This window comes from Halichoeres trimaculatus, unplaced genomic scaffold (assembly GCF_033239565.1).
Source record: "Halichoeres trimaculatus isolate MK-OKI-2021-1 unplaced genomic scaffold, fHalTri1.1 fHalTri1_scaffold_20, whole genome shotgun sequence".
Lineage (NCBI taxonomy): Eukaryota > Metazoa > Chordata > Actinopteri > Labriformes > Labridae > Halichoeres > Halichoeres trimaculatus.
Window position 1 is genome coordinate 51,907 of NW_027437198.1, and position 27,124 is coordinate 79,030.

Below are 27,124 nucleotides of genomic sequence, written 5' to 3' on the forward strand. Positions count from 1 at the left end.
ACAAAATCAGCGCCATCATAAAAATGCCAGAACCTCGCAACGTGGAAGAGGTCCGCTGTTTCTTGGGAATGGTAAATTATGTTGGCAAGTTTTCACCCAGCCAACCAGCCCTCACAAAACCCCTACGTGAACTGTTAAAAAGTGACAGTACATGGATATGGGATGCTCAACAGAAAACAGCCTTTGAAAAGATCAAAAATGAGCTAAGTTCTCCCCCGATACTAGCTCAATATTGCCCTAAGAAAGAAACAATGGTTTCTGTAGATGCATCTTCATATGGACTAGGGGCAGTACTCTTGCAGAGTCAAGCAGAGGAGAGGTGGAGACCTGTCATGTACATATCGCGGAGCCTGACACCCACAGAGGTCCACTATGCTCAGATAGAAAAAGAAGCCTTGGCAGTAACATGGGCCTGTGAGCGACTGAGCTCATATCTGCTAGGCTTGGAATTCACAGTGAGAACAGATCACAAACCTCTAATCTCACTGCTCGGGTCTCGGTCCTTAGATGACTAACCTCCAAGAATCCTTAGGTTCAGACTAAGACTGTTGAGGTTTAACTACAATATCATCCATGTCCCAGGCAAACAACTTGTCACCGCTGACACTCTCTCAAGAGCCCCTCAAGGTCTGGAGAACAGAGAGGACAATACCAGCTTGCAAAATGAATGCTGTGCCTACATCAACCACATCATACAACATCTACCTGCCACTGAGAGTAAACTGGCTCAAATCAGGGAAGCTCAGAGCTCAGACAACATTTGTAAGCAGCTGAAAACATTGACAGCGAAAGGCTGGCCCACTCACAGGAGAAGCGTCCCTGAGCACCTCCTGCCGTTCTGGTCAGAGAGGAATGACATCCACATTGCAGAGGGCCTGCTTCTCAAAGGAGTGAGGATTCTGATCCCGAAGAGCACGCAGGGGGAAATGCTGGAGAGGCTACATGAAGGCCATCAAGGAGTGACTAAGTGTGTAGCCAGAGCACTAGAATCCCTGTGGTGGCCAGGAATAACGAGACAGATCAAAGAGCTGGTGGAAAGATGTGAAATCTGCTGCCAGTATTCACAGACCAAGACAGAGCCTTTAATGACCACACCCCTGCCTGCACGTCCGTGGGAAAGAGTGGCAGCTGATATTTTTCAGTGGAATAATGGTCATTATATTGTGGTGGTAGACTACTACTCCCGATACATTGAGATAGCAAACCTCCCAACCCTGTCAACATCTGCAACTGTGGAGCGACTAAAAGTTATCTTTGCAAAATTTGGAGTACCTGAAATCTTGGTAACTGACAACGGCCCGCAGTTTGCTTCCACCAACTTTGCCAGTTTTGCCCAGGACTACGGTTTCATCCACAGGACTAGCAGCCCTCGCTACCCCCAGAGCAACGGGGAAGTGGAGAGAGCCATCCGCACAGAGCTACATCATTGGCTCATGGGCTAAGTCCAGCGCAACTACTAATGGGTAGGAAAATAAGATCCACAGTTCCAACTACTCCACAAGCGTTGAAACCAGCCTGGCAGAACCTCAGAGCATTCAGGAAAAAAGACAAGGAAATGAAAGAAAAACAGAGACAGGCTTTCAACTTAAGACACAAGACAAAGGACCTAGCAGTTCTGGTTCCAGGACAGAGAGTTTGGATTAGAACAGCACAGACCACAGCTACTGTCCAAGGACCTGCTACAACACCAAGGTCTTACAACGTGGAAACAGACCAAGGGAGCTTAAGAAGAAACAGGGCTCACCTTCCAGTCCTTCCAGAGAGAGATCGATCCTGCTCTGATGAAACAACTAATCCAAGGCAGGACGACTCGGCTGTAACAATGACCAGGTCAGGACGAGTTTCCCGTCCTCCTCTGATAGACTGGACTTATGAAAAACACTTTGGTTGTCCAGGAAATTTCCCCTGGCTTTTGAAAGAAAAAAATGTTTGGGCCAAACAGTTTGTCGTTCCTGAAAACGAGTGATGTGTTGTGTGCTAATATAATTCAGTCAGAGTTGAAGATGCCCAGTGATGAATACCTAATTGAGAAAGGTGTATTTGTTATTTGAAATTATTTTTATTTTGGTACAGTTTGATGTTATAAAGTAAAGTGGTTTACAAGCTATAAGAGGGGGATGTAGAGATGTTCACAGTTATAGAACATGTGCCCACTAGGGGGCACCCAAGAGTTATATATGAGAGCAGGTTGAATAAAAGAAGAAGTGAAGTGTGTTCATGAGGCGGAATAAAGACACCATGAGAACTTACCTATCGTCTCCCAAATCTTTTTAGAATAAGGACATTATTCTACACGAGGAGCCCAGGAAAGAAAGTCACGTGACGGCGGGTAGATCGTGTCAAAAGTCACATGATGTGGTGGAATCATGTCAGAACTGTTTCTCCTACTTGCAGAATTATTTCTCCTATTTGCAGAGTTTTTCTCCTACTTGCAGATTTTTTTTGAACTCGAGAAGAAAAAATTAAATCTTGAACAATATTATTTTTTGTACTTGAAAGATTTTATTTTTGCGCCTCAAGGATATTTTCAGTTAAGTGAAAATACATTTTTCTGTATTTGTGAAGCAGGATGTATTTGTTGGAGAGACCTTTTTTTTTCATGAATAAAACTAAATACATTAGTTGTAAATTATGTTTTGCTTTTGCAAATCACACTGAGTTTGTTTGTGAATCACTGGCCGTGAATAAAACAGTTTTTGTGTTTGTGAGGTTTTGGCAGTAATCTAGCTCCATAGTTTAGTAGCTGGCTATATTTCTCTCTACTCACAGCCCGGTGCTCTGAGACGTGTCTGTAACGTGTAACGTTAGTGAATCCTGGTTCTGTCCTACCAGAGCTCATCTACCAACTCCAACCTCACCAAGCAGAGCTAACGTAACCTGGCTCTTCATTTTATTGATAGACTCTCAAGTTTGAACAGACCACTGCAGAATAACTGCTGACTGTGGGTTGGAGACAACATTGGCACAAACACATTAACCCGTGTTTTAGCCTTTAGCTCATGTTTTAGCCTTTAGCTGGTGTTTTAGCCTTCAACTTGTCTTTTAGCCTGTAACCTGTGTTTTAACCTTTAGTTCATGTTCTTCATTTTTTCAGCCTCAGAATCATGTCTGACTTAGTTTGAACCTTCCATCAGGGCATTTAGGCCATGTCCTCATGTATCCGGGTATCTGGAAAACCTCCTTTATTTTCATACCTTTAGGCCCGTCATCCACACGAAACCGCAGTTTTGCTTCACTGAAAACATTGTTTTCCAAAAATCCTGACCAAAGTGAAGATTTTGAAAAACTCTGGTTTCATGGTTTTGTGGAGACCCAGGGGAACAGTTCCTGGTGGCTTTGAAATGCTTCCAGCTGCAGTTGTCAGGGGATTTGCTCACTGTGTGTGGACGAAAGTATATTTAAAAAGGAATGAGCAGGGATATTTGTCTTTGAAAATACCTGGTGACGTGTGAGAAAACGGTCCTGGTTCATTCACCTCAGAGCCTTTCCAGTATCGAATCTCATCTTATTAATCTTATTAATAATCAGATTGGTTGGTTCCAGTGGCGGCTGCTGGTCAGTCGAGGAGGGGAAGCTCATTTTTTTCCGGCCTACATCATGAATTTGTTCATTTATTTAAACGTAAATTCTATCCTCCGTTCCTTTTCAAGAAAATGATCTGTGACCCTGTCGTACCAACCAGGTGTTTTTTTTCCAGGGATTTTACCTGTGTTCTGTCACTGTCAATCAAAAAGGGCTTTGGTCTCAGACAGATTATCCAATCATCATGCAGAAGCCCAGCGTCCAGGCCAGCCCACTGTCTCATAGACCCCCAGAGACGCTGAGCGTCCGATGGGCGGGACAAAGCCCAGCAGTTATCCAATGACCGTCCAGTTTCCACAGTGGAACAACCCACTCTACGCTTCCCCGCTGAAGTCAGAAGACGCTCAGCGTCTGACTGTGTTAAAGCGCTGAGACGCTGCGGGGATGAATGAGAAGGAGGTGGAGCCAGTTACCTGTGATAGGAGCTGATTCTGAACTAAAGATGAAGGAATTCTAGCTCAGATTTTATCAATGAAATGTTCACACAGCAGAACATATCAACACTTTTTAGGGACATTTTAGGGGAAGCTGAGCTTCACTTGCAGTCTTAGAGCAATCGCCACTGGTTGATCCATGTTTGTATTTCTTTTATCTTATTCTCTTACGTCCCTTTCCTTTTTTCCACCTGATGTGATGTCATGTCACTCTCACTCGCCTCCTGTCACCATCTGTTGAATATTTGAAGGGGTATGCACAAAACTAACATGACCTCTGTCATTAAGACCCAGGAGGCCTCATACGTGCTTATTAATGTGGTCATTTAGTGTCATCTGGTCAGTTGTGTCTAAGGGGCAACATCTGGTCATTAAAAATGAAGCCTATGTGGAAGTGCTAAAAGTTGCTGTTCATTGAGGATCCTCTTGAGTCCAGCTGCAGAAAGACTGGAAACCATGTACATGCCCAGAAAAAAACAGACTGATACATATTTACAGACATATTTACAGCCTGGTTCAAAAAGCAGCTTGGGTCTGAAACGCTGATTTCTCTATAGGCACACACTGAACAGGAGGGATTTTTTTTTTTAATAACTCGGCGGTTTGTAAGTTATTGGGGTCGTCTGACTGTCCAATCAGAGACACAGCTCAGCACACGTGACTGACGGGCGCCCTGTAGCTGTTAGAAAGGAAGCTCAAAGCCTGCCTCATAGCCAGTGTAGCTGCGCCTGCTGATTGGCTTGATTTGGGTGATGGTGCAGAGACCACCTCCATGTCTTCTACAGACTATGGTTGTGTCACCTGTAATGCAAAGTTGACATTGTTTGGATGTCTTTATTACAACAACTTAACGTAAACATGTCATAACAGGCCTGATTATCAGACTAACAGAAAGGATTTAGATTTATCTGTTTGCATTAACGACTGAAAAACATTCATGATACTGTTATAACAGTGTCATGACAACCAATGTTAGCAGCAACCACATGTAACAGGTAAATGTGCCGCTAACAGATAAAGCTTAATACTTTCTGTTAAGACATATCTATGTCAACTTGTCATAATGAAGACATCCCACATGTCACTTTCCCCTTACAGGTTACGCAGCTGACCATACGAGACCGAATGCGGACATTAATGAGCAAGTATGATGCCTGGTCCAGCTTAATGACAGCGCCAAGTCGGCCTTATGTCTACTCCTTCAAATGAAGTTTGACCAATGTTTCTCCCCATCCCTCTGAATCTCTACCATGTTTCTAACCGTCAAAACAGTCGGAAAAGTTATTCACATTATTTTAGTGTCTTGTAATAAAAATGATACCAAAAAAAAAAAAATCATAGGTACATTTTTGTAGTACGTAGGTTTGTTTTGCTCATCATGAGCAGATCAGGTACCATTTCTGTCATCTTAAATGGGACAGAGAGAAGAGAACTGCATGTGAAATTAAATCACTAAAAGACCCCATGAGTTACAGACTTCCAGTCCAGAGGTGGGTGTTGACTCGTCTGTGGTGATAATTCAGCGTTTTCATTATCTCCCAATACTCCAATTAAAGCCCTGTTTCCACCAAGCAGCCCGATCAGCAGGGTTTGGTACGGGTTGGATCAGTTAACCCTGATCCTGTTTGATATCCACTGCCCTCATGTAGTAGGCGGCGTCTAGGCCAGATGCTGGCAGCCGCAGCAATTACATAATAGCGTGACGCCACAGCAGTGCGACACAGTGTACCCCGCTAATAAATCCAACGAAGAAGAAAAACGTGACACAAAACAGCGATGAAGACATCCAGCAATTTGTCTTCTCTGTGATTGTCATGTGTCTCTTTGTTACAAAGAACAATCAAGCTTTGTGTCAGAGAAGACTGTGAGCCACCAGGAGAAATACAGCAGCTGCTGTCACACAGGAAGTGACCATTCTTTACACCAATCAACAGACTGCAGTGTTTCTAGCTCCACCTTCTGGGGTTGGATCTGTTTGGTCAGGCACACCAACAGAAGGGAACCAAAAAGTGGGACAGTTCTTGTTTGGGGACCTGTCCCTAACCCCTAACCCAGGATTAGTCAGTGGAAACACCACCAAATGTGAGCCGTTCAGAGACAAAATCCGCTGAACCACTTTGTGGAAACGGGGCTTTAAGTCAAGAAATTTCTTCTATTGGTTTGGGGAAAAAAGGGTGATACTTCAGTTCTGGTTTCACTGTATTTTCCCCAAAGCAGTCAGAAAAGTGGTGAACATGTTTTGTTGTGTGAGCTCCATGGACACATCTACTGGGTGGAACTGAAAGTGTTAACACACAGCACCTCTCCTGGACAGGACTTGCTGAAAGGTCTTTCACTGAGTCCAGTTATTTCCTGCACACGTTTGTCAGACAGGGTTCATACCTTTCTACTAGTTACTGCATTGTATTTGTTAAAGTCTACAGTGAAAACACCTTTCAAAAAATGTTAACACGGCCACTGGACCAAGAGCAAAACTCGAAGCTCACCATACACTAGGGCTGGGGGATATATCGAATATACTCGATGTATCGCTGGTTTTTGCACGTGAGATATATCTCAACCATCTATATCTATATCACAACCATGGAGTACAAACAGTAACCTAAATGCTTTCAGAAGTCACAACGGAAATCTCTTCGGTGAGTCGCTGGTTTCACTCTCTGATGCTCAGCCGTGCTCCTCTCACAGCGAGCACCACGCTCCCCCGCCCACCCAGAAAAATACTCCTGTGCATGCTAGTTTTGGTATTAGGAGAGGAGAGGAGAAAGTGGCTCACACGCCGTATCGCGGGTTGAGGGTTCCTGAGGCTTGTTTTTCAGAGTGTAGCTGCTTCTTCGGGCTTGCTTTGCTGCCTGTATGATCCCTGATTCTCCTCCAACTCTCCACAACGTGAAACATGTTTTTTAATTTTCACTTTTGGCAAATGAATCTGTTGCTGAGGATTCTTAAAAAGTGGACAAAGAAAGAAAATCTGAGCACAGAGTTCAGGACAGAGGCGCTCTCTGTCAACGTGAGACCGTGAGAAAGGTATAATTACTGCTGGTCAACACAGAAATGACAACATGACAGGACAGTCTTCTCATACACTTTCCATGATAAAGGTGAAGCCTCTATGGATGACACAACGACTCCATGACAAAAAGAGGACATGATGCTAACAGCTAGTTACCACATGAAATCTGCTGCGTCTAGTTAACAAAGTAAAATACTACAACACCTGATCCAGGATGGTTTTGGAACATCTCCACCATATTTAATTTGCTCTCCTTTTTTCATTGTTTCTTGTTTTTTTTTTGTTAAAGAAAAAACAAAACAAAATAAAGACAACAGAAGAATTAATCCTACAAAGACACATTTCTCTCAGCTCTCTTTAAACTCACTAACTCATAAACCCCAAAGAAACCGAGTCCTGCTGGAGTGACACTGGAAGCACTGCATTCGTGTGTCAGTCTGTCGCTCCTAGGCTGATAAAAAGGGGCGGGCTTTGTGTGTGTGTGTGTGTGTGTGTGTGTGTGTGTGTGTGATATGTTGGAAGTCATACATGAGCAGAAGAGGAGGGGGGCAGGAGGACTGGCCCCACCTCCCAAAACCTGGACATCAAAGTCTCCGTGCAGCAGTCTCTCAGTGTCGAGGAAACGGGGAGGGGGGTGGAAACGAGGCTGGAGGAAGCCAGGATGGAATCCAGGAATTTCACAGTCCAGCATGGATCCTTTCTTTCCTGTGAGCAGTAGGCTGGGTTTGGGTTTCTGGTTCTCCCTCTGAGTCCACTTCCCTCCAAGGCGTGGAGCAGTCTGTCCCAGCAGACAGCGGTCTCAGAGAAGCTGCTGCTTGAAACGGGGCGATGCTTGAAACGGGGCGATGCTTGAAACGGGGCGACAGGAACGGGTGGTGGCGCAGCAGGAGGTGTGTCGCAGGTGTAGCACACAGACTCTAGAAAACACAACGTTCCTGGCAGACTGTAGCAGTGGATACCTTCTGTGCTGGGTGTTCAACACTGGATGAAAGCATCCGTGAGGGGCTGTTCATCTGGGCTGCGTAGAGCTGGTGGAGCAACTGTCAGTGTTGATGAAAAACAATAACGGCTAAATGCTGAAGGTCTGACGAGTGAAAACAGGGGTTATACTTCTTCATCAAGCTGTCTGCTTTGATCAGCTCTGCTTTTGCAGCTGCTTTGTGAAGAGACTGAAAGCATTTTACAGCCTTGTTGATAAAAACTCATCTTTGGGAGCTAAAAATTCACAACTGGTGTACGACTGCCCGAAGCACACTGACGCCTCCCTTCCTCAGAGGATCATCACCTACCAGGGCTAAACCAACAAACAAGGGTTTAGATCCAATTTCTTCAGTCACTTTAGCACAGGGTGTTTCTAAAGGTTACTGTGAGACCAAAGTTTAGGCCTGATGCTGGTTTGGGGTCTAAGACAAAAGGTTTCCAAAGTTTGTGTTGGCTCAAACCTGGCAGCCAGGACGTTTCATGTTGCACTATCTCAGGACAGATGGAAGGTTTCACACACCGCTCAGTGTTTTCTGGAGCTGTTGGTTGTAATAAAGCTAGTCCAACAACAGATCCACAAGATGTAAAAGCACATTTAAAGATGTAGCATTTATTTTCTCTGAACAACGGATAAAATGTCTGGTATAAAATGATTTGAGCATCATTTAGCTCACAGAAGCTGTTAAGAGCTGAAAAGTTGGACTGATTTGAAACTCTCCTAAAGTTAGGACTTGTTCAGTGTCACACGGTGCAGCTGTGAGCAGCTCAAGAGCCAGGCAGCAACCATGATGAAGAGTGTTGGACTTCATTTAATGCAACTTGGATGAAGAAGAGAGAGGTCAGCAGCTTTCAGATCGTCTACCAGGTGCTAACATGAAGCCAAGTGTTGACAGGTGGGACACACGTCCACACGTCCTGCCCCACCGCGGCGTTCATGTTAGCAAAGAGGAACTGGCCCAACAGCAGATGTTAGAGAGGGTTTATTTATGACAGCCCAGCATGAAGGGATCAGTGAGACAGTCTGCTGCCACCTCCTGCTCAGGTGACTGAAACAACACCCCACAATGAATCATGGGTAGAGGCGCAGGCTCGGAGCGTCAGTCTGTCACAGTAAAGCTTATTCCCCACAGACTCCTCAGCCGGTTTCAGCGCCTCCATGGCTTCGGTTTCAGGTCGGCCTCAGATTGTTGGAGACAGATTTAGTATTTGTTGTTGTGAGATTTGAAGCGACAGTTTGTCCTGCAGGAGTCAGTCTGTTCAGAGAAGAACTGCGAGGTCTCAAAGTCTGGATCGGATATGAAAAGCCAAGATGGCTGCCCAGAGATGAGTTAGTATGATCAAAGTGTCCTATGGTTGTAATGGGAAGCTTCCCTTAGTGTGAATCTGTGTACAGGAACGGGCTGATACCGGAGACGAGTCGACTCTTCAGGAGGAAACCGTGGACAGAAACACTGGGCTCATTATGACACAATAATACAAAAAATAAAGGGGGGGGGGGGGGGGGGGGTAAACCGTACATGTCACAGGGAGGAGGGGCGATGATAGCTGCAGTGCGTCTGTGCACGTGTTACAGTCCCATGAACTGTGGGGGAGGGGGAGGCTTCGTCTGACCATGAGACGAGTGTGGACGGATACCAAAGCGTTCACCGTTCATCGAGTGATGGACTGAATGAGAGGAGGACAAGAGGAGGGAGTGCCAGCTCAGCGCTGGTTTTGGTATACTGGTTTTGGCTGTAGTTGGTGGGTCAGTCAGGGTTATAGGACGGGAGGGGGGAGGGGGGAGGTGAGGGTCTCTTGTCATGCAGGGCGGGGAGGACGAAGACGTCTCAACAAGGTCTTCGTCTTAACTGCCGTAATGCATGGTGTTGCTGGGGATGACCATTGGCGAGGCCATGGAGATGGCAGCGCCCCCCATGGTGAACTGGTTGGTGACTGGGTAGTAAGTACCACTGCTGCTGGGGCCCGACTGACCGGTAGTGGCTCCTGGAGGGGAGAACACAGTGTATAATTCAATGCTCTCATTGAAAGATGCAATCTAAGTGTCACTGCTTGTGTTTGCTCCGTCCTGATCTCTACGCTCAGGGACTTTGCAACTTGTGCACAGTTAATCGTCAACTTCCACCAGACCCGTGTTGAGTCCGTCTCCACAATGGCTCCGGGACTGTTAGCTTTCAATTCTACTCGATGTTTGTGCTTCCACCGGCTCCGCTTCAGACGGTCCAGAGCCCCTTGCAACAGACTGACAAGAGGCTGGAGCACAGCCATCGACGGGCTCAGGGACCGAGTGGGACAGGAAGTCAGGCACCGAAACCACTTGAAAACATGGAGTTTATTTTCAGGATGAAACACTGTACCCAGGTCATACTTCACTTAACTACAACAACACAGTGTAATGATGAGTCCAGACAGGCTCTGAGGAGTTTAGAGGCTGATGATGACTACTCGGATGAGGAGGTGCTCATCATGGAGGCAGACAACAACTGATTCTGAGATTGCTGCACGAAATCCTCGGGCTCCTGGCTGCAGCTGAGCGGCAGGGCTGAATTAATGGACCAGGGAGCACGGAGACAAACTGCAACTCGGACCATACACAGATCTGGTGGAAGTCAAGCACGAGTGCTGAATGCCATCAAAGTGTTACACCCCAAAAAACTAAAATCTTATCAAGTGCTTTTGTCTTCTTTTCATTAAAGATTGTCTTATTATACTTGATATGAGCCACGTTCACCTGACCAGTCCAGACACATGTCTGAGTTCAAGTTGTTAAAGACTAAAGGAAGTCTGAATTGCTGCAACAATAAAAAAAAAAAAAACAATGGGACAAGAAAACAGAGATAGACTGATATGACTTTTCTCAGGGCTGACACGATAACCCATGGCTGGGGCTGATATTCATTTGCAGTATAAGTGGAAATATTGGGGATAACACAAACTAACACTAAACTGTTTAAATGTCTTAAAAATATGTTTATTGAACAGCTCCAAGGCTTAGCAGTTGTCTTATTAAGTTAAATGATAAAAAGAAGAAAAACACTCTGTAAAGTTTTCTGTGGTAAGTCAAGTTTTCCAAATCATGGCTCAGTGCTGTGGGTGGGACAATGCTGAAAACAGAGCAGCGACTGCAGACAGAGGGGTACGGCTGTTTCAAAGTCAAAATGACACAGTCTGAAACGTAATTTCTCATCGGCCTCTGGATTTGAAAAAAGGCTAATGAAGATATCCATCAAAATGCTAAATATCGGTGCCAATTATCGGCCTGTCCCTATAAGAAAAATGTGCTTATCAAGTTTCTTGAAATACTAATGTCTTAATACAAATAACTTTTCTCTCTTCCCATTGGCTGATTTTTACACCTCGAATAACTCGAAAGAAGACAGTTTTCCGGACAAGTCAGGTGAATGTGATGTGAATGTGTGTCACATGAAGTCCAAAAAGACATTTTTACTGACAATCAGACAAAAACACTTGATAAGATTTCAGTCTTTTGCTTTGTAATCCGTCTACGCTGTTCTCTGCTAACTGTGATAAGCTTAGCGAGTCCTTGGCTAAATGAGTGACATAAAAACAGCATTGTTCCACCTGTATATACAGTAGATCCTGAAACTGTACCATCATACAACAAACAGATGAAACGTCCCGAAACAGTCAACAGTACTTAGCTGGGAAGAAAAAAATAATCATATAGGACTGAGACAGAAAAGATCCCAGAGAAGTTTATTTTCAGAAGAACTATCTAATGGCTAACTTTACTCTGGGTTGCTCACTGAAGACGTACGCAGACTGACACACACACACTGAAGAGTGACAGGTGAATGGGACTCATTCCTCTCCTGTCTCTGCCCTCGTGGTCTGAACTAACACCTGGCTTCAGTCAAGTCTGTGAGGACTCAGTGCTCAGGTCTGAGGGTGGAGGATGGGACTGGGCCTTTGTGTCCTGTCAACGTACCCTGGACGATTCCTGTGCTCATGATGGAGCCCATCCTGGAGTGGGTGTGGTTTACGATTCCTGTGTTCACTGTAACCAATCAGAGAGGAGAGCGGCGTTAAACACTGCTGTAGCACTTTGGTTGACTTAAGCCTGTCGCCTCCTGCTTGTAGCAGCAGAATCCCACACACACACACACACACACACACACACACTCACACTCTCACACACACACTCACACTCACACACACACTCACACACACACACTCACACACACTCACACTCACACTCACACACACACACACACACACACACACACACACACACACACACACACACACACACACACACACACAATCTGGTGCAGCAGCTGAATAACCAGGAATAGAGGAACATTCTGTGCCTGTTTGACGCCCAGATGGCTCCGACTGACAAACACACTTAGAGCAGTCTTTCCTCTGCTCCTGAAGTTTTTCACATATTTGCATTAAATCTGTGGGAGTCACTGTTGGTTTACAGAGGCTGCAGTACAACTGTATGATAATAATAATAATAATAATAATAACTGTATAGTCTCTTTTCTGCAGATATCAGTTTAACAGGGAAAGAAGGGAAACTACACTGAAAACCGTTAAATCGCCCCAAAATTGTGAATTTGCAATGAGGTTCTCTCTGCTGTGTAACAGAGGAAACATGGAGAACTCTGCGGATCAGAAGCTGGACACTGTTTCTATCAGTCAGGATGAGTGTGGTTCGTACCCAGGGGTATGAGGTTGTTGTGGGACACTGGCGGGCCGCTGCCGATGACTGTGCTGAGGTCATAGGCTGCAGGCATCCCTGGAGGGAGACACAGGAAGCAAATGATCAACCTTTATGGAAGAGACACACCCTCATGTTGAGCTGTCTCACTCCACAGACTTAATCAGCTGAGGGTCTGCTGACACCACGTGACGGAGGGCAGCAGCAGCATCACAGTAGACCAGGGCCAGGATGCATGACAAACCATCAGCGGGGAAACCGAACCGTTTGTAGTAACGGTTAAAAAAAGTTGATTAGCGGTATGCATGAGCCAGGTTAACGCTAACAGCAGGTTAACAGCACCTGTTCAGCTGGTTAAAGGCAGACAAAGGTCGTTACAGTTTGAGACAAAATAGACAAAGACAGAGGACAATCCTTTGGAAAGGTGGTGATGTGTAGCAATACAGCAAATTCAGATTTAGGAAACAACATTTTTCAATTAACAGACGAGATAAGGCAGACAATCACAGTCTCAAAGCGGTGAGTCTCCCTGCCGTCAGTTTCTGAGTTTGATTTGCTCCTTGCTTTTATACGTCTGGGTCCTTCAAGCTGTGTGTGGGGAAAAGTTGGAGTTCATAAACTGCTTTAAGAGTTATTCATGGAGGAGCTGGAGCATTGCTGCAGAGCTTGTTCCTCAAAGCAGCTTTCATATTACTGATTTTATTATTGAGCTTTTCTACTGCACGCTCAGAAACACCACACACATTTACTCTGTTCAACATCACCAAACTTTCTCTTTCTCCTTGTTTACCTGATTGACTGTCTGATAACAGCTGTTTGTGTGTTCTTGTAACTAAATCTCCATTTGTCCAGCTAAGAAACCTTTTCTTGATCTTCTCTCAGTCACACCGTTCCTGCTCTCCAGGTTTGTCACTGTCAGTGAGTGGTAGACATGCTCAGTTTGAGTTTGTTTGGTGGGGTTTTCCTGGAGGTTCCCCTGAATAATGACGTAAGCTGCAGCTGCGTCTCTGTCGTGGTGTGATTCATGACCTGGATGGTTATTTTCAGTGGTGCATGCAGCTAACGCTGCAGCCAAACGGGCCCATCCATAACTCAACGTTAGGACCAATGGTCCCCTTTGTTTCATGACTGAACGTGCAGACGGGCCCTGGGGTTCCACATGTGGGTTAGTGCCTTCTCTAAATAAACAGAGCAACCTTTATTTACTCACCCAACCACAGCAAAGTGTGAGTCACACAACTCCAACATTTTATCAGATGGAAAAGTAAGACCGTCCTCAGCTGAACATTATGTAAATGATTTGCACTAAACCCTAAAACTTTAAATGAGTGTGGTCGATGTGAAAAAGGAGATTATCTTTTCTATGACTGCATCACATTTTGCCTTTATCATTCATTTCCTCTTACAAACACATCCAGCACATTGATCATGTCAGAGCAGGGATGCGAGTGTTCAGTGAACCAAAGTTTTAAAAAAAACACCGTCACCCTGACAACCAGGATTAAACAGAGAGGAAGAGGGCTGCTGGAAAATAAGATGGATTGAGACCCACAAAAAAAGAAAAAATTCTAAAATCACGCTTTTTTTAATCTTAAACACAAAATAAGAAGTCACATTTTGAAAGTTTCACTTGCTAAAACAAATCTGAAATACACATGCAGCCATCTAGAATGGGCACCTGGTGAGGTGGCCCAACTTCACTGTCCTAAAGAAATAACAAATAATAAAAAGTCATAAAAAAGTAAAGAAGAAATAAAAAATCATTTAAATATAAATACTGGACTTACTTCTAAAAGCATGTTATTTGTCATGCTCTAATTTTATTTTTACTTATACGACCAACAGTTTTTGTGGTGAATGACCTGAATAGATTTAATGAAGCCTTAAATGATGGTCGTGCTGAGGTGATAGCTCACTAGCTGGCGCTGTAGCTCTAGTTAACTGCTGCAGCCATAATGTTGTGACGCTCTGAATGCAATAAACAAAGGGACAAATGGCATCCTGTAGCACAGCACAGATTGAGAGGATTTTTAGTCCAGGCGATAAAAATGAAGTTTAACGTAGAGACCAACTCCACCCTGTCTACCTGGTGACTCTGTGAAATATACGGTACCGATGGCTGGTACCTGGTATTGGTACTCGACAGAACCAGTATTCTTTACTTTTGTGTGTATTTAATCTGGTCATAAAAATTATTTTAATAATAGATTATCAAAGTTTTTCAGTTTAACATATCTAATCTCAATGTATAAACTTGTGATGCTGCGTTCATGTCCAGTATGGAAAATCTCCTTCTCTTCCACTCCCTCACAGTCACAAGGATGTGTTCAGGTACCTGAACATGACACTGTTTGGTTTTGTGTGAGTCAGTACTCTGTAGCACAGACAGAACTCAGTGGGTACCTATAACAGGAGCTAATCTGGTACCCATCTCTTGTTAGCAGTGTTGACTCAGTTGTGTTTGGTTTTGTTAGTGGGTTTTTTTCAGCTTTGGACAGAGTCAGTTCTTTATGTTTCCAGCAGAAGCTGTGGGACACGGTGAGAAATACCGCCATGCTGATGATGGCGTTTTAATCCCCTGACATCCCCACCACGTCACCATTAATCTGATGTGTTGTCAGCCCTTGTCTCTGTGTGTGTTCACCTGATACAGCCATTCCCTGACTCATGCTGTAGGCCGCGCCTGTGTTCCACATGTTCTCGGACGGGGAGGTGTAGTGTGAGCCAGGAGGGGGGTTTGGGGTGGTGCCTGTGTACCTGCACACACATACACACACGTTTAGCTCCACATGGACAGACAGTGCGCCCCCACCTCAACCTTGTAATGTCAGTCTGCAGGCCTGTGAGTGTCGCTGGAGTAGAGAAGCTTGAAATTACCTGAAAAAGGGGTTCTTCAAGTCCAGGAGATTGCTGGACTTTGATCCTGTCTGGTCCACCTGGGCAACAATACTGATGTCGTAGCTTTGTCTGTTGGGAAGGGGGTCAAATGTTAGCCCAGGGAAGACACAGCCTGGCTTCTTTCAACTCAAACTACATCAGTGTGACAGTTCCTATCATCAGATGATTCCTGAGGTTCTCCAAAGTTCTCTGGGATGTTCAAAGAGAACAAAGATCACAGCACAAAGCCTGAAGCACTCAACAACACACAGCTGTGTTCATTAGTTTAATACCTCTTGTTGGCAATCAGCAGAGCAGTGCCGGACAGAGTGTCCCCAGCTTTTGTAAAGAGAGGAGACTGCAAAAGACAGCGGACCTGGTACCAGTGGGTGAGCGGTTCTGTGGGCGCCGTGGACAGCCATACCGTCATCCTGTGGAAGGAAGAAGTATGAGCTGCGAACAAATCAAGACGTTCACTGAACAACTCCAACAACTTCATCCTTATCGACTGAATGACTTACACTGATCCCATGAATGCCACGTCAAACCAGAAAGCCAGACCGTGCACCAGCCCCGAGTGCATCATGTGGAACTTAAAGGGGATCTCTATCCTGAAAGAACACACGGAAGGGACTGTTACAGCAGGCACAACACACACTTTCAGTACATGACCATTAACACACTGCGCACGCACACACACACACACACACACACACACACACACACACACACACACACACACACACACACACACACACACACACACACACACACACACACACACACACACACACACCTGTAGAGATCCTCTTCTTTGGTTTCCAGGAAGTTGACTGTGTGTTTGACTGACTTGGCCATTAAAATACGGATATCAAACGTGTCCTGTGCAGAGACATTAAGGCTGATTACATAAGACAACAGCACACACAAGAATCCTTCACAAGCTGTGCCCCTCCTGCTTCTGCCACACAGCAGAGCGCTGTCACACACACACTGACACACTGTGTTTTAGTACCATATGTAGGAACTCAGAAAATGATGGTGGGACCTGGCGCTAACCAGAGTCTCTGAGTATAAACAGCTGTAGTTAACGCAGAGCAACACACTGAACACTGACATGCTTTTAAACTGACACTAACTGGCTCAACTACCCAGCATGCATTTCACCTCACGTGTTAAAAGGGCAGATGGTGCAGTTTGAGTTAATACCAATCATCAAACTTCAGCTTTTTGCTGCCCAGTAACAAACAGGTTGTCATGAAATAGTTTGTTTATGCTGGCAGGGTAACATGTTGTCCAGTAAACTGTTTTACTGGGACACAGGATGAGGAAAACCTTATTCGCTCTTTAAATTAGAGCCTAACAACGCCTTAACTACTTTAAAAACTGGATCATATTCATTTTGTGCGCAGTTAAGGATAACTTACCACAATCGGCTGCCGAAAGTACTCGTCCACAGCTGCGCCCCGCAGAGCCGACAGGTCAACACCGTGGAAGGAGGGCTGGTACCTGAGGACAGGGACAGATCTCAAGTCAAGCTTTAAGGGTTTTCAAAGAGGGTTGTTCAAAAAGACTTCTCTCATTTAAAGGGACAGTGAGAACTATCAGTTTGAAGATGTATGGACACTATGTCACCCGTCTGTTCCTGAACACAGTAATGAAGCTGATCGTTGGCCATGCATGGCGGCCATATTGGAAAGGCTGAATCAAGAGGCAAGCTTTGAGCCTCCTTGATAACAACTACAGGGTGTCAGACACACCAGTGTGTACTGGTAGTGAAAGTACCGTTTCAGACCCCAGCTGTTTTTTTAAACCAGGTAGTAAATATGCTTTTAATTCTGTAAAACTCTGTTGTTGTTGTTTGACTTGATGTGTGTGTGTGGTTTCTGGTCATTCTTATTTCACTGTCTTTTTATGTTCTTTTTGACGGGATGAAAGTGAAATTAAATTTCATTGCTCTGAAACATGTGCAATGACAAATAAAGCATTCTTACTTCAGCCAGCCTCAAGCAGATACTCTGTGGACTGTGGCTTTAGGCACTTAGCAACATTCTGTTGTTTGGCGCTACCCAAGTAGCTGCCTGTTGCAGCAGCTCTCTCGTTTTTGTCCGTTTCTTGTAATTTTTTTTGTCTCTATTTGCCGTTTTTTTATTTGGAGTGGATCATTACTTTGAATGGTTCATTGTTGGTCATGGACACCAAACTTTTTGTGGCTTCAGCGATATTTTTACTACAGCATATCAATGCTAACTAGTGTAGGGCTTGATGATTTCCCTCTCCCCTTCGAGCTGAGGAGGAGGTGAGGACGACCTGCTGGTTCTCGGATGTGAGCTGGGAGGTGACGACGTGGACCTGTCCTTCCATCCATCGTTATTGGGAACATGGGATCTAACTCCGGGGGATGGACGAGCTAGCCGTGCTAACCCAGCGGCATCGTGCTGTTCACGGACGTGGCTGACAGAGCTGACATCGGACACCGGCGCCACATTAGAGGAGCTTCGTCTGCTGTGAGCAGACAGGATCCAGGAGACAGAGACTGAACAGACTGCTGGGGAGGCTCAGTCCTGGACCCTGTGGAGGTGGAGACTGGCTGGGCTGGAGAGTGGTGGACGAGTGGTGGACGAGTGGTGGACAGGCTGTCGTCATCAATTTTCTTACGGACCTTTTTGCACTTTCTATACTCTTTCTTACTTTTGTTTTCTTAAATGCTGCGGTGACTCCTGAATTTCCCCTCAGGGATAAATAAAGTATTTTCTATTCTATTCTTCACCTTTTGCACTTCTTTTTCCAAAACCGGTTGTTGCCTTTTGGGTTTCAGGTCAGCCGCTCCGGTCAGCTTGCTGCTGACTGCTGGAACATCAACATACCAAGCTAACGAGGCCCAGCCTGAATATAATTTTATTTTCATTGTCAAGAGCAGTAGCTCCTCCTAGTGAGGCCTGAAGGAAGGCCTGAGACAGTAAATGCACAAACAGTTTCTTTAATCCACTAGTCCATCTAAGACCAGAAGGAGGGGGGCAATATTCAACAGCCCACTTGACTCAATATGCACAGTACCAGTTTTTACTGTCATGGCCAACAAAGAAGACAAGAGCTCCCACTTGTGGCCCGTTAAAATGTGTGCCAGTCATGTCATAAACACTTGGAGTGCTGCGCCTCTTTCTGAGAGTCTTGATGGAGTTAGTGACAGAAAAGAACTTGTTTGAAATGAAACTAGAGAAGTGTTAAAGTGTCAGTTTGCTGTGTCAACATCATATGACAGACTGAGAGTGTTTACATGGTGACGCTGCATTTAGACCTAATGGATGATTGTTTCCATATATTCTGCTTTACTGTTACTACTCCATAGTTATTCCTTTATATATTTCATGCATATATTGAACACACATTTCAGGGGAGGGGGGATTTTTATCCTCCCTCCGCCTCACCAGAAGTTGGCCTTAGTGAACTGCTCCATGTAGAGTTGCTCATCTGTGAAAGGGGCCAGGTGGACGTCTCCTATGGTCGGGAACATTTTACCTGAGACAAACAACAAGAAAAAGGGGGAAAAAATAACTACCTGATAATACAGACCCTGACATCTGGATCTAAAATGATGTCAAACCAAACACACAGCAGCAGATATATTTGTTTTCTCTACAGAGGCCCCATCATGTGAACCAGCAGCAGAAGAAAGGAGCCAAAGGTTGTTTACAGAGCACTCTTTACATTTCTGATCCCCCTCTTCTTCACGCCATCCAGACCTGCTCACCGTTGGGTTTGAGGAACTTCTTGGCATGCAGGTAGCTCTCCAGCATGCGCTCATTGAACAGCATGTATCCCATTGGCTCTGAGATGATGATATCCACCTGCTCGGGCAGTGTGACCTCCTCCACCTTCCCCGGGATGACGACCACACGCTCCCCAAGATGGTTGCTATTCACGAGCACCTGACAGGCAACGGAAAGAGATGAGCTGCGGCTGGAAATGGACCAGGTCACACTGCCTGATGTGATGTGAGCATTGATCTGTTTGTGTTTTAGGAGTGTGTGTACCTCAGCATGCTGTGCCATGGTGCTGGCCTCAACAGCATACACCTTCCTTGCTCCAGCCTGAGCTGCGAAGAAGGACAGGATCCCTGAGCCACAACCAACATCCAGCACCACCTGGAGCAAACACAAAGGAGTGTATAGAGTCATCATTAGTCAGAGCTGCTGTTTGGTTGGTGTCTCTGATTGAAAACTTCAGACTGGTACACAGCACAGGATTCTCCAAACCTTCACACATTCACAGAGCACACGCTGGATGATAACAAAGACAGATCACACAGATCTCTGTCTTCTGATCTTACAGTGTATGGTGTTCACTCTGGAGCAAACCACACACTAACCAACATTTCAGCAGAGGATCAGCTTCTTCACGCTCAATTAAGACAGCAAGATATGGCCAAAATCCGATATCTCAATATTTGTAGGCTATGTCTCGATACACTATATAAATCTCGATATCCTGATTTCTCCTCTAAGTCACTGTATTAATGTTAAATCCAACCCTTTGATGCATAAAATTACGTCAGTATATTGATTTAAGCAGACCTTTTAGTTGGATTTTTAAATTTTAATGCAAAAAGGGGAAAATCTCAACCAGGTAAGTTTAGCAAACCTGTCATTTTAGACCAATCTTTATGTAGTTACTAGTGGTGGGACTTGATTAAAAAAATTAATCGGAAAAAACAAAAATTAATCAAATTAATTATGCCGTCTGTAATTAATTAATCATAATTAATCGCATTTTAATCACATCAATATTCAACATCAGAAGCAACACTTTTCAATTCAAACAGATTTTGTAGAAGACTTAATCATTGAATATTCTCATACACAAGTTAAAAACAACAAAATCCTGTTTATTTTGGTTATAAGATTTTTTTTTAATGGACAGATTAAAAAATAATCTAATTATTTACATTAATCTAATTAATCACATTTTAATCTTATATCTGCTTAAGGTCCCCACATAAAGAATTTGAATTCTAGAGCATTACAAAATTATTAGGGATGCACGATATTGGATTTTTGACAATATCCAATATGCCGATATATCGAAACCCCTTTTGGCCGATACCGATAATCACAAGTTTGTTTGTTTTTTTCAAGCTAAGTCTATCCTGTACTGGAATTTATATGTTACTCTTATTGTGACGGTCTTATTTGTTTAAGAAACACACATAAAACGAGACAAAAAAACATTTGATTTAACCATAAATAAGAAATGTGTTATTTTTTCAAACTCAAGACATTCAGTATTGAAATACAGAAAAATAATTTCTTTAGATCACATGACCTTGAATGTACACTGAATGTACAATGCATTTCTAAACATAACCAAGTTGCATTTGATTATTTCAGAGCTACTGTAACAACCTGGTGACAGACACAGAGCTCTGCAGTGCAAATAAATGAAGTGCTACATTTTATTTAAGGAGCCAATTTTTCAGATGGAAAATAATAATAATCCTAACTGAGTAGCACCTTATCGGCTGTGACTATCAGCAGAAATGTTCATATCTGCAGATACCGATAAACGTGTTTTTAAGCTTTTATCAGCCGATACCGATATTGTGCCGATAATATCGTGCATCCCTAAAAATTATAATGCATGACCAATCAAATGAATACACAAAAAAGAGAAGATTTGTAAATCCTTTTTTTTTCATCTGGACAATATTAATCAAAATATCCGTGTTCCCTGCCATTGACACTCAATTACTGTTTACTGCGTCTATAAAAGTAAATTATATTTTTCAGCGAGGGAGGGAGGCGGGGTCTGATGGAGCTTGTCAATCAAAATCCTGCTCGTAAACTACTGTGGGTGGTGCTCTCTTTGGACGAGAGCTCAGCATGGATAATAGGAGAAATGTGAGATGACAGAGACACAGAGAGACGCTGCGAGTCAGAAAAGTTCAAGCAGCTCACGCTCCAACTGAGGATGTGTCATGGTAGTTCAGAGAGAAAGAGCGGCGCCATCGTGAGAAAAGACGACAGAGATCATCGAGATGATCAAAGGATGGAGCGCCTGAGATAAACACGATCAAAAAAGTATGATTTGTCTGTTTTTTGGACCAAAAACAGGAAGAGAGACATAAAAGAAGAGAGTCCACTCTTCTTGGGTAACTTTGGTGTTTACATGGTCATAGAAAACAAGATTATTTGAGTCTTAACAGATTGTTTTAGATGCTCTGAAATGGCTGGCAGCCAATGAGTTAATCTTGCGTTGATTTTTATAACGCGTTAATGTGCAGTGTAATCAATTAATCTAATTAACGCGTTAAAGTCACAGCCCTAGTAGTTACATATTTTTAGTTCCAGTAACAAATGCATTCAACTGGCTGATTAAATTATATTATATTATATCATATTATATTATATTATATTTTGGGCTGTCATTTTAATGCGTTAATTAGATTAATTAATTACACCGCAAATTAACGCGCCATAAAAATTAACGCAGATTAATCTGGATCCCAAACCCGCAAGGCGTTCAAAGACGCACTTATTTTCAAATGTCTAGCATTTACAAACCGTTTGTCCTACATGAAAAAAGTGGTGTTCTTGTCAGATTTTCAAATTTCCAACGGTCCCTGAATGTATCACATCTAGCAACATGCTTTGAACCGGGGGGAAGAGAGAGCGCTGTTAAAGGATAAGTTCGTTTTATACAGCTTTTACATTGTTTATAGAATGAAATAGAACAAAATACTCACCCAGAAGGTTTTCCTGATCCAAGCAGTGTTTCGGGAGATATTTAGATCCAAAATCGTGCAGCGGACATCCGTATAATGGGATCTATCGGGGCACAGACAGCGCCGCTCCCAAAACTGCACAGTACTCTCTGGAGCACTGACTCCTTTCTTTGAGGGGCAAGCGTAACAAAGTCTTCGTCAGTTCAGAGGTCAGTACAGCCGCACAGCGCTGTCTGGAGTGACACAGACTGCAGCAGAGGACTATCTCAGAGCCGACCATGATGGAATATTGGTGAAAAACACGAGTTATTGGACGATTAATGCAGTTTTAAGGAGCGGCGCTGTCTATGCCCCTATAGATCCCATCATACGGACGTCCGCTGCACGATTTTGGATGTAAATATCTCCCGAAGCACTGCTTGGATCAGGAAAGCCTTCTTGGTGAGTATTTTGTTCTATTTCATTCTATAAACAATGTAAAAGCTGTATAAACCGAACTTATCCTTTAAGGTGACTGCCGTCCACATCTCGTTTATTCACACGTCCTTTTTGAAAATCTACAGAAAATCAACCGTTTGCTCTAGCTCAATTCTGTAAAAAACAGGTAATTTTACACTCTCTACTGCATCAAACAAGCCCTGAATGATCGATAAATGTCCTGTATTTAAATCTAAAGAATTCTTTGAAAATTTCCTTCCATCTTCCTGGTGTCATGTTTCAGCTTGGGGCTGCTCTGCACCAATGACAACAGTTTGTGTGTTCAGAGCATGTTAAACTGAGAAAACTTCACTTTTCTTTGATCCAAGACTTGAATTAAGTGTTTTGTACATAGTTCCTCACAGTTTTTAGCCTTTAGCCCTGGTTCTCCTGACCTCATAGAAGTATAGAAGTTCATAATGCAGTGAAAATTGAGTCCACATCGAGTAAAAAATGTGAACAGAAGCAAAAAACGTCCTAAAAATCAAATCAGCTTATCTTAGGTGCAGGACTGTGTAGATTTTGTAAAGATAGAACCATACAACTTTTCATAACACGTTCCTTATGCCTCAGGGTACCTAAACATGTGTAGTATATATTCCCACCTTATTTTTAAATGTCTTTGAATGTAATTTTAATGTCCTGGAATTCAAATTCTTTATTTTGGGACCTTAAGCAGATATGAGATTAAAATGCGATTAATTTGATTAATTAATTACAAATCCTGTAATTAATTAGATTAATTTTTTTAATCGCCTGACAGCACTAATTATATTGTATTATATCATATTGTCTTACAGTTTGAAAATATCATGAACTAAAGTTGGAGATAATATTACTTTCACATCCATAAAGCAGCTTCCTGGATAATGTTGGTCATGCTGAAAGGACTCTAGTGACTTCTGTCTGTTAACCTGGAGTCTGGTTGAACTGTATTTGGGTTTGTCTTCTGATAATATCCTAGCTTGCAGTCTTTTGGTGATCAGCTGTAAAATAGCATCAAACTCATCTGCCTTCATGTTTCGAGCAGTGATCAGCTGATTGACTGAACGGCTCTAATGAGGGGGGGGGCAGAGTGCGCAGAAAAGCGAAAAAGAAAGTTAAAAACATGCCGTGTTTGTTTCTTGTTGTGGAGAGTTGGAAGATAATCAGGGATCATACAGGCAGCAAAGCAAACCCAAATAAACAACTGCACTCTTAAAAACAAGCCCCAGGAACCTACAACGACTACAACGTGTAAGCGACTTTCTTCTCTCCTCTCCAAATACCAAAACTGGCATGCCCAGTAGAATCTTTCTGCGTGGACGGGGGGGAGTGTGGTGCTCGCTGTGAGAGGAGCACGGCTGAGCAGCAGAGAGTGAAACCAGCGAATCACCGAAGAAATTTACGTTGTGAGGTCTGAAAACATTTAGGTTACTGTTTGTACTCTATGGTTGTGATATAGTCATTTTATATATCTCACGTGCAAAAACCCGCGATACATCGAGTATATTCGATATATCCCCCATCTCTATGCTCAATATTCATATTCATAGTTATATTAAATCTTGTGTAGTTAAACCTGACTTTAGTGAAAACAAACATGACAGGCGAACAGGAAAAGCTATGATGGTTGTTTTCAGCCTCATAAATTTTGAAGAAAACACACAAAAACAGAAAGGATAATGGAAAAAGTTGTGGAGACAGCGGGGATATGGGCTGTATGAAGAACAGTGTGAGCTGAGCCAGCTCGTGTCTTTGTTGCCTTTGCTCTGGTACGCGTGACATTACACACTGTACCTGCTCAGCTCCTCTCGGAGCACCACACACACTACCCGATCTCTAGTTGAAAATATTACACATGTTCATTATCTACAATCCCTCGTTTCGAGGCATTCTGCGTGGCTCTGACTGGACAAAATCACTTTTAATATCCCACACAAATGGAAAATCTCATACCATGTCATTTGCAGACATCAGATAATCAGCCTTTGCTGGCTTTGATTGTAAGGAGAAAGTCTGGACAAAAAACGGCCCCATTATCCTGCAGTGTGTACCTGCCTGTAGTCTTCAGGTGCTGTTCAACAATGTGAACTTTATCCCAGAACTGTGTGTGTTTCAAGATGACCTAAATCTGAAGAAGGTGGTAGAATCTAGCTGGAGGACGTCACCAAAAAGCTAGTTTCTAAGCTGAAACATCGTCCATCTCTGTCATCTTTCTGCTTTAGGCAGCATAGAGGTCCAGTGTTTTGTCGTTCAGAGCCGCTCAGGCCTTTTGAAATGGCTCCCGACTGGAACAACTTTGCCACTAGAGTTTATCTCCTTAAGAGTGTCAACCAAATAGACACTTTCTTACTACCCACAGTGTTATACAGCCAAATATACCCATCCTAACATATCCCCATCCTAACAGGCAAAAATCCCCATCCTAACAGGCAAAAATCCCCATCCTAACAGGCCAAATATCCCCATCCTTACAGGCCAAATATCCCCATCCTAACAGGCCAAATATCCCCATCCTAACAGGCCAAATATCCCCATCCTAACAGGCCAAATATCCCCATCCTAACAGGCCAAATATCCCCATCCTAACAGGCAAATATCCCCATCCTAACATATCCCCATCCTAACAGGCCAAATATCCCCATCCTAACAGGCCAAATATCCCCATCCTAACAGGCCAAATATCCCCATCCTAACAGGCCAAATATCCCCATCCTAACATATCCCCATCCTAACAGGACAAATATCCCCATCCTAACAGGCCAAATATCCCCATCCTAACAGGCCAAATATCCCCATCCTAACAGGCCAAATATCCCCATCCTAACAGGCCAAATATCCCCATCCTAACAGGACAAATATCCCCATCCTAACAGGCCAAATATCCCCATCCTAACAGGCCAAATATCCCCATCCTAACAGGACAAATATCCCCATCCTTACAGGACAAATATCCCCATCCTAACAGGACAAATATCCCCATCCTAACAGGACAAATATCCCCATCCTAACAGGCAAATATCCCCATCCTAACAGGCCAAATATCCCCATCCTAACAGGCCAAATATCCCCATCCTAACAGGCCAAATATCCCCATCCTAACAGGACAAATATCCCCATCCTAACAGGACAAATATCCCCATCCTTACAGGCCAAATATCCCCATCCTAACAGGACAAATATCCCCATCCTAACAGGCCAAATATCCCCATCCTAACAGGCCAAATATCCCCATCCTAACAGGCCAAATATCCCCATCCTAACAGGCCAAATATCCCCATCCTAACAGGCCAAATATCCCCATCCTTACAGGCCAAATGTACCCATCCTAACAGGCCAAATGTACCCATCCTAACAGGCCAAATATCCCCATCCTAACAGGCAAATATCCCCTTCCTAACAGGACAAATATCCCCATCCTAACAGGCCAAATATCCCCATCCTAACAGGACAAATATCCCCATCCTAACAGGACAAATATCCCCATCCTAACAGGACAAATATCCCCATCCTTACAGGCCAAATATCCCCATCCTAACAGGCCAAATATCCCCATCCTAACAGGCCAAATATCCCCATCCTAACAGGCCAAATATCCCCATCCTAACAGGCAAATATCCCCATCCTAACATATCCCCATCCTAACAGGCCAAATATCCCCATCCTAACAGGCCAAATATCCCCATCCTAACAGGCCAAATATCCCCATCCTAACAGGCCAAATATCCCCATCCTAACAGGCAAATATCCCCATCCTAACATATCCCCATCCTAACAGGCCAAATATCCCCATCCTAACAGGCCAAATATCCCCATCCTAACAGGCCAAATATCCCCATCCTAACAGGCCAAATATCCCCATCCTAACAGGCCAAATATCCCCATCCTTACAGGCCAAATATCCCCATCCTAACAGGACAAATATCCCCATCCTAACAGGCCAAATATCCCCATCCTAACAGGCAAATATCCCCATCCTAACAGGACAAATATCCCCATCCTAACAGGCCAAATATCCCCATCCTTACAGGCCAAATATCCCCATCCTAACAGGCCAAATATCCCCATCCTAACAGGCCAAATATCCCCATCCTAACAGGCCAAATACCCCCATCCTAACAGGCAAATATCCCCATCCTAACAGGCCAAATATCCCCATCCTAACAGGCCAAATATCCCCATCCTAACAGGACAAATATCCCCATCCTAACAGGCCAAATGTACCCATCCTAACAGGCCAAATATCCCCATCCTAACAGGCCAAATATCCCCATCCTAACAGGCCAAATATCCCCATCCTAACAGGCCAAATATCCCCATCCTAACAGGCCAAATATCCCCATCCTAACAGGCCAAATACCCCCATCCTAACA

The 27,124-nt window shown here is 43.8% G+C and overlaps 1 protein-coding gene across 1 annotated transcript in view; it reads right to left on the reverse strand.

Annotated features, from left to right (window-relative positions):
• Positions 1 to 6,816: 6,816 nt before the first annotated feature.
• carm1 (coactivator-associated arginine methyltransferase 1) overlaps positions 6,817 to 27,124 on the reverse strand; it is a 34,901-nt gene continuing 14,593 nt past the window's right edge. Inside the window, exons 5-16 of the mRNA XM_074696114.1 lie at positions 19,606 to 19,716; positions 19,323 to 19,500; positions 19,000 to 19,090; positions 16,999 to 17,080; positions 16,368 to 16,453; positions 16,093 to 16,182; positions 15,865 to 16,002; positions 15,572 to 15,661; positions 15,339 to 15,451; positions 12,695 to 12,772; positions 11,957 to 12,025; positions 6,817 to 9,993 (exon numbers count right to left, since the gene is read on the reverse strand). Of these exons, the coding sequence (XP_074552215.1) occupies positions 9,854 to 9,993; positions 11,957 to 12,025; positions 12,695 to 12,772; positions 15,339 to 15,451; positions 15,572 to 15,661; positions 15,865 to 16,002; positions 16,093 to 16,182; positions 16,368 to 16,453; positions 16,999 to 17,080; positions 19,000 to 19,090; positions 19,323 to 19,500; positions 19,606 to 19,716 (1,266 nt within the window). The 3' untranslated portion in view covers positions 6,817 to 9,853. The remainder of the gene's footprint in view (positions 9,994 to 11,956; positions 12,026 to 12,694; positions 12,773 to 15,338; positions 15,452 to 15,571; positions 15,662 to 15,864; positions 16,003 to 16,092; positions 16,183 to 16,367; positions 16,454 to 16,998; positions 17,081 to 18,999; positions 19,091 to 19,322; positions 19,501 to 19,605; positions 19,717 to 27,124) is intronic.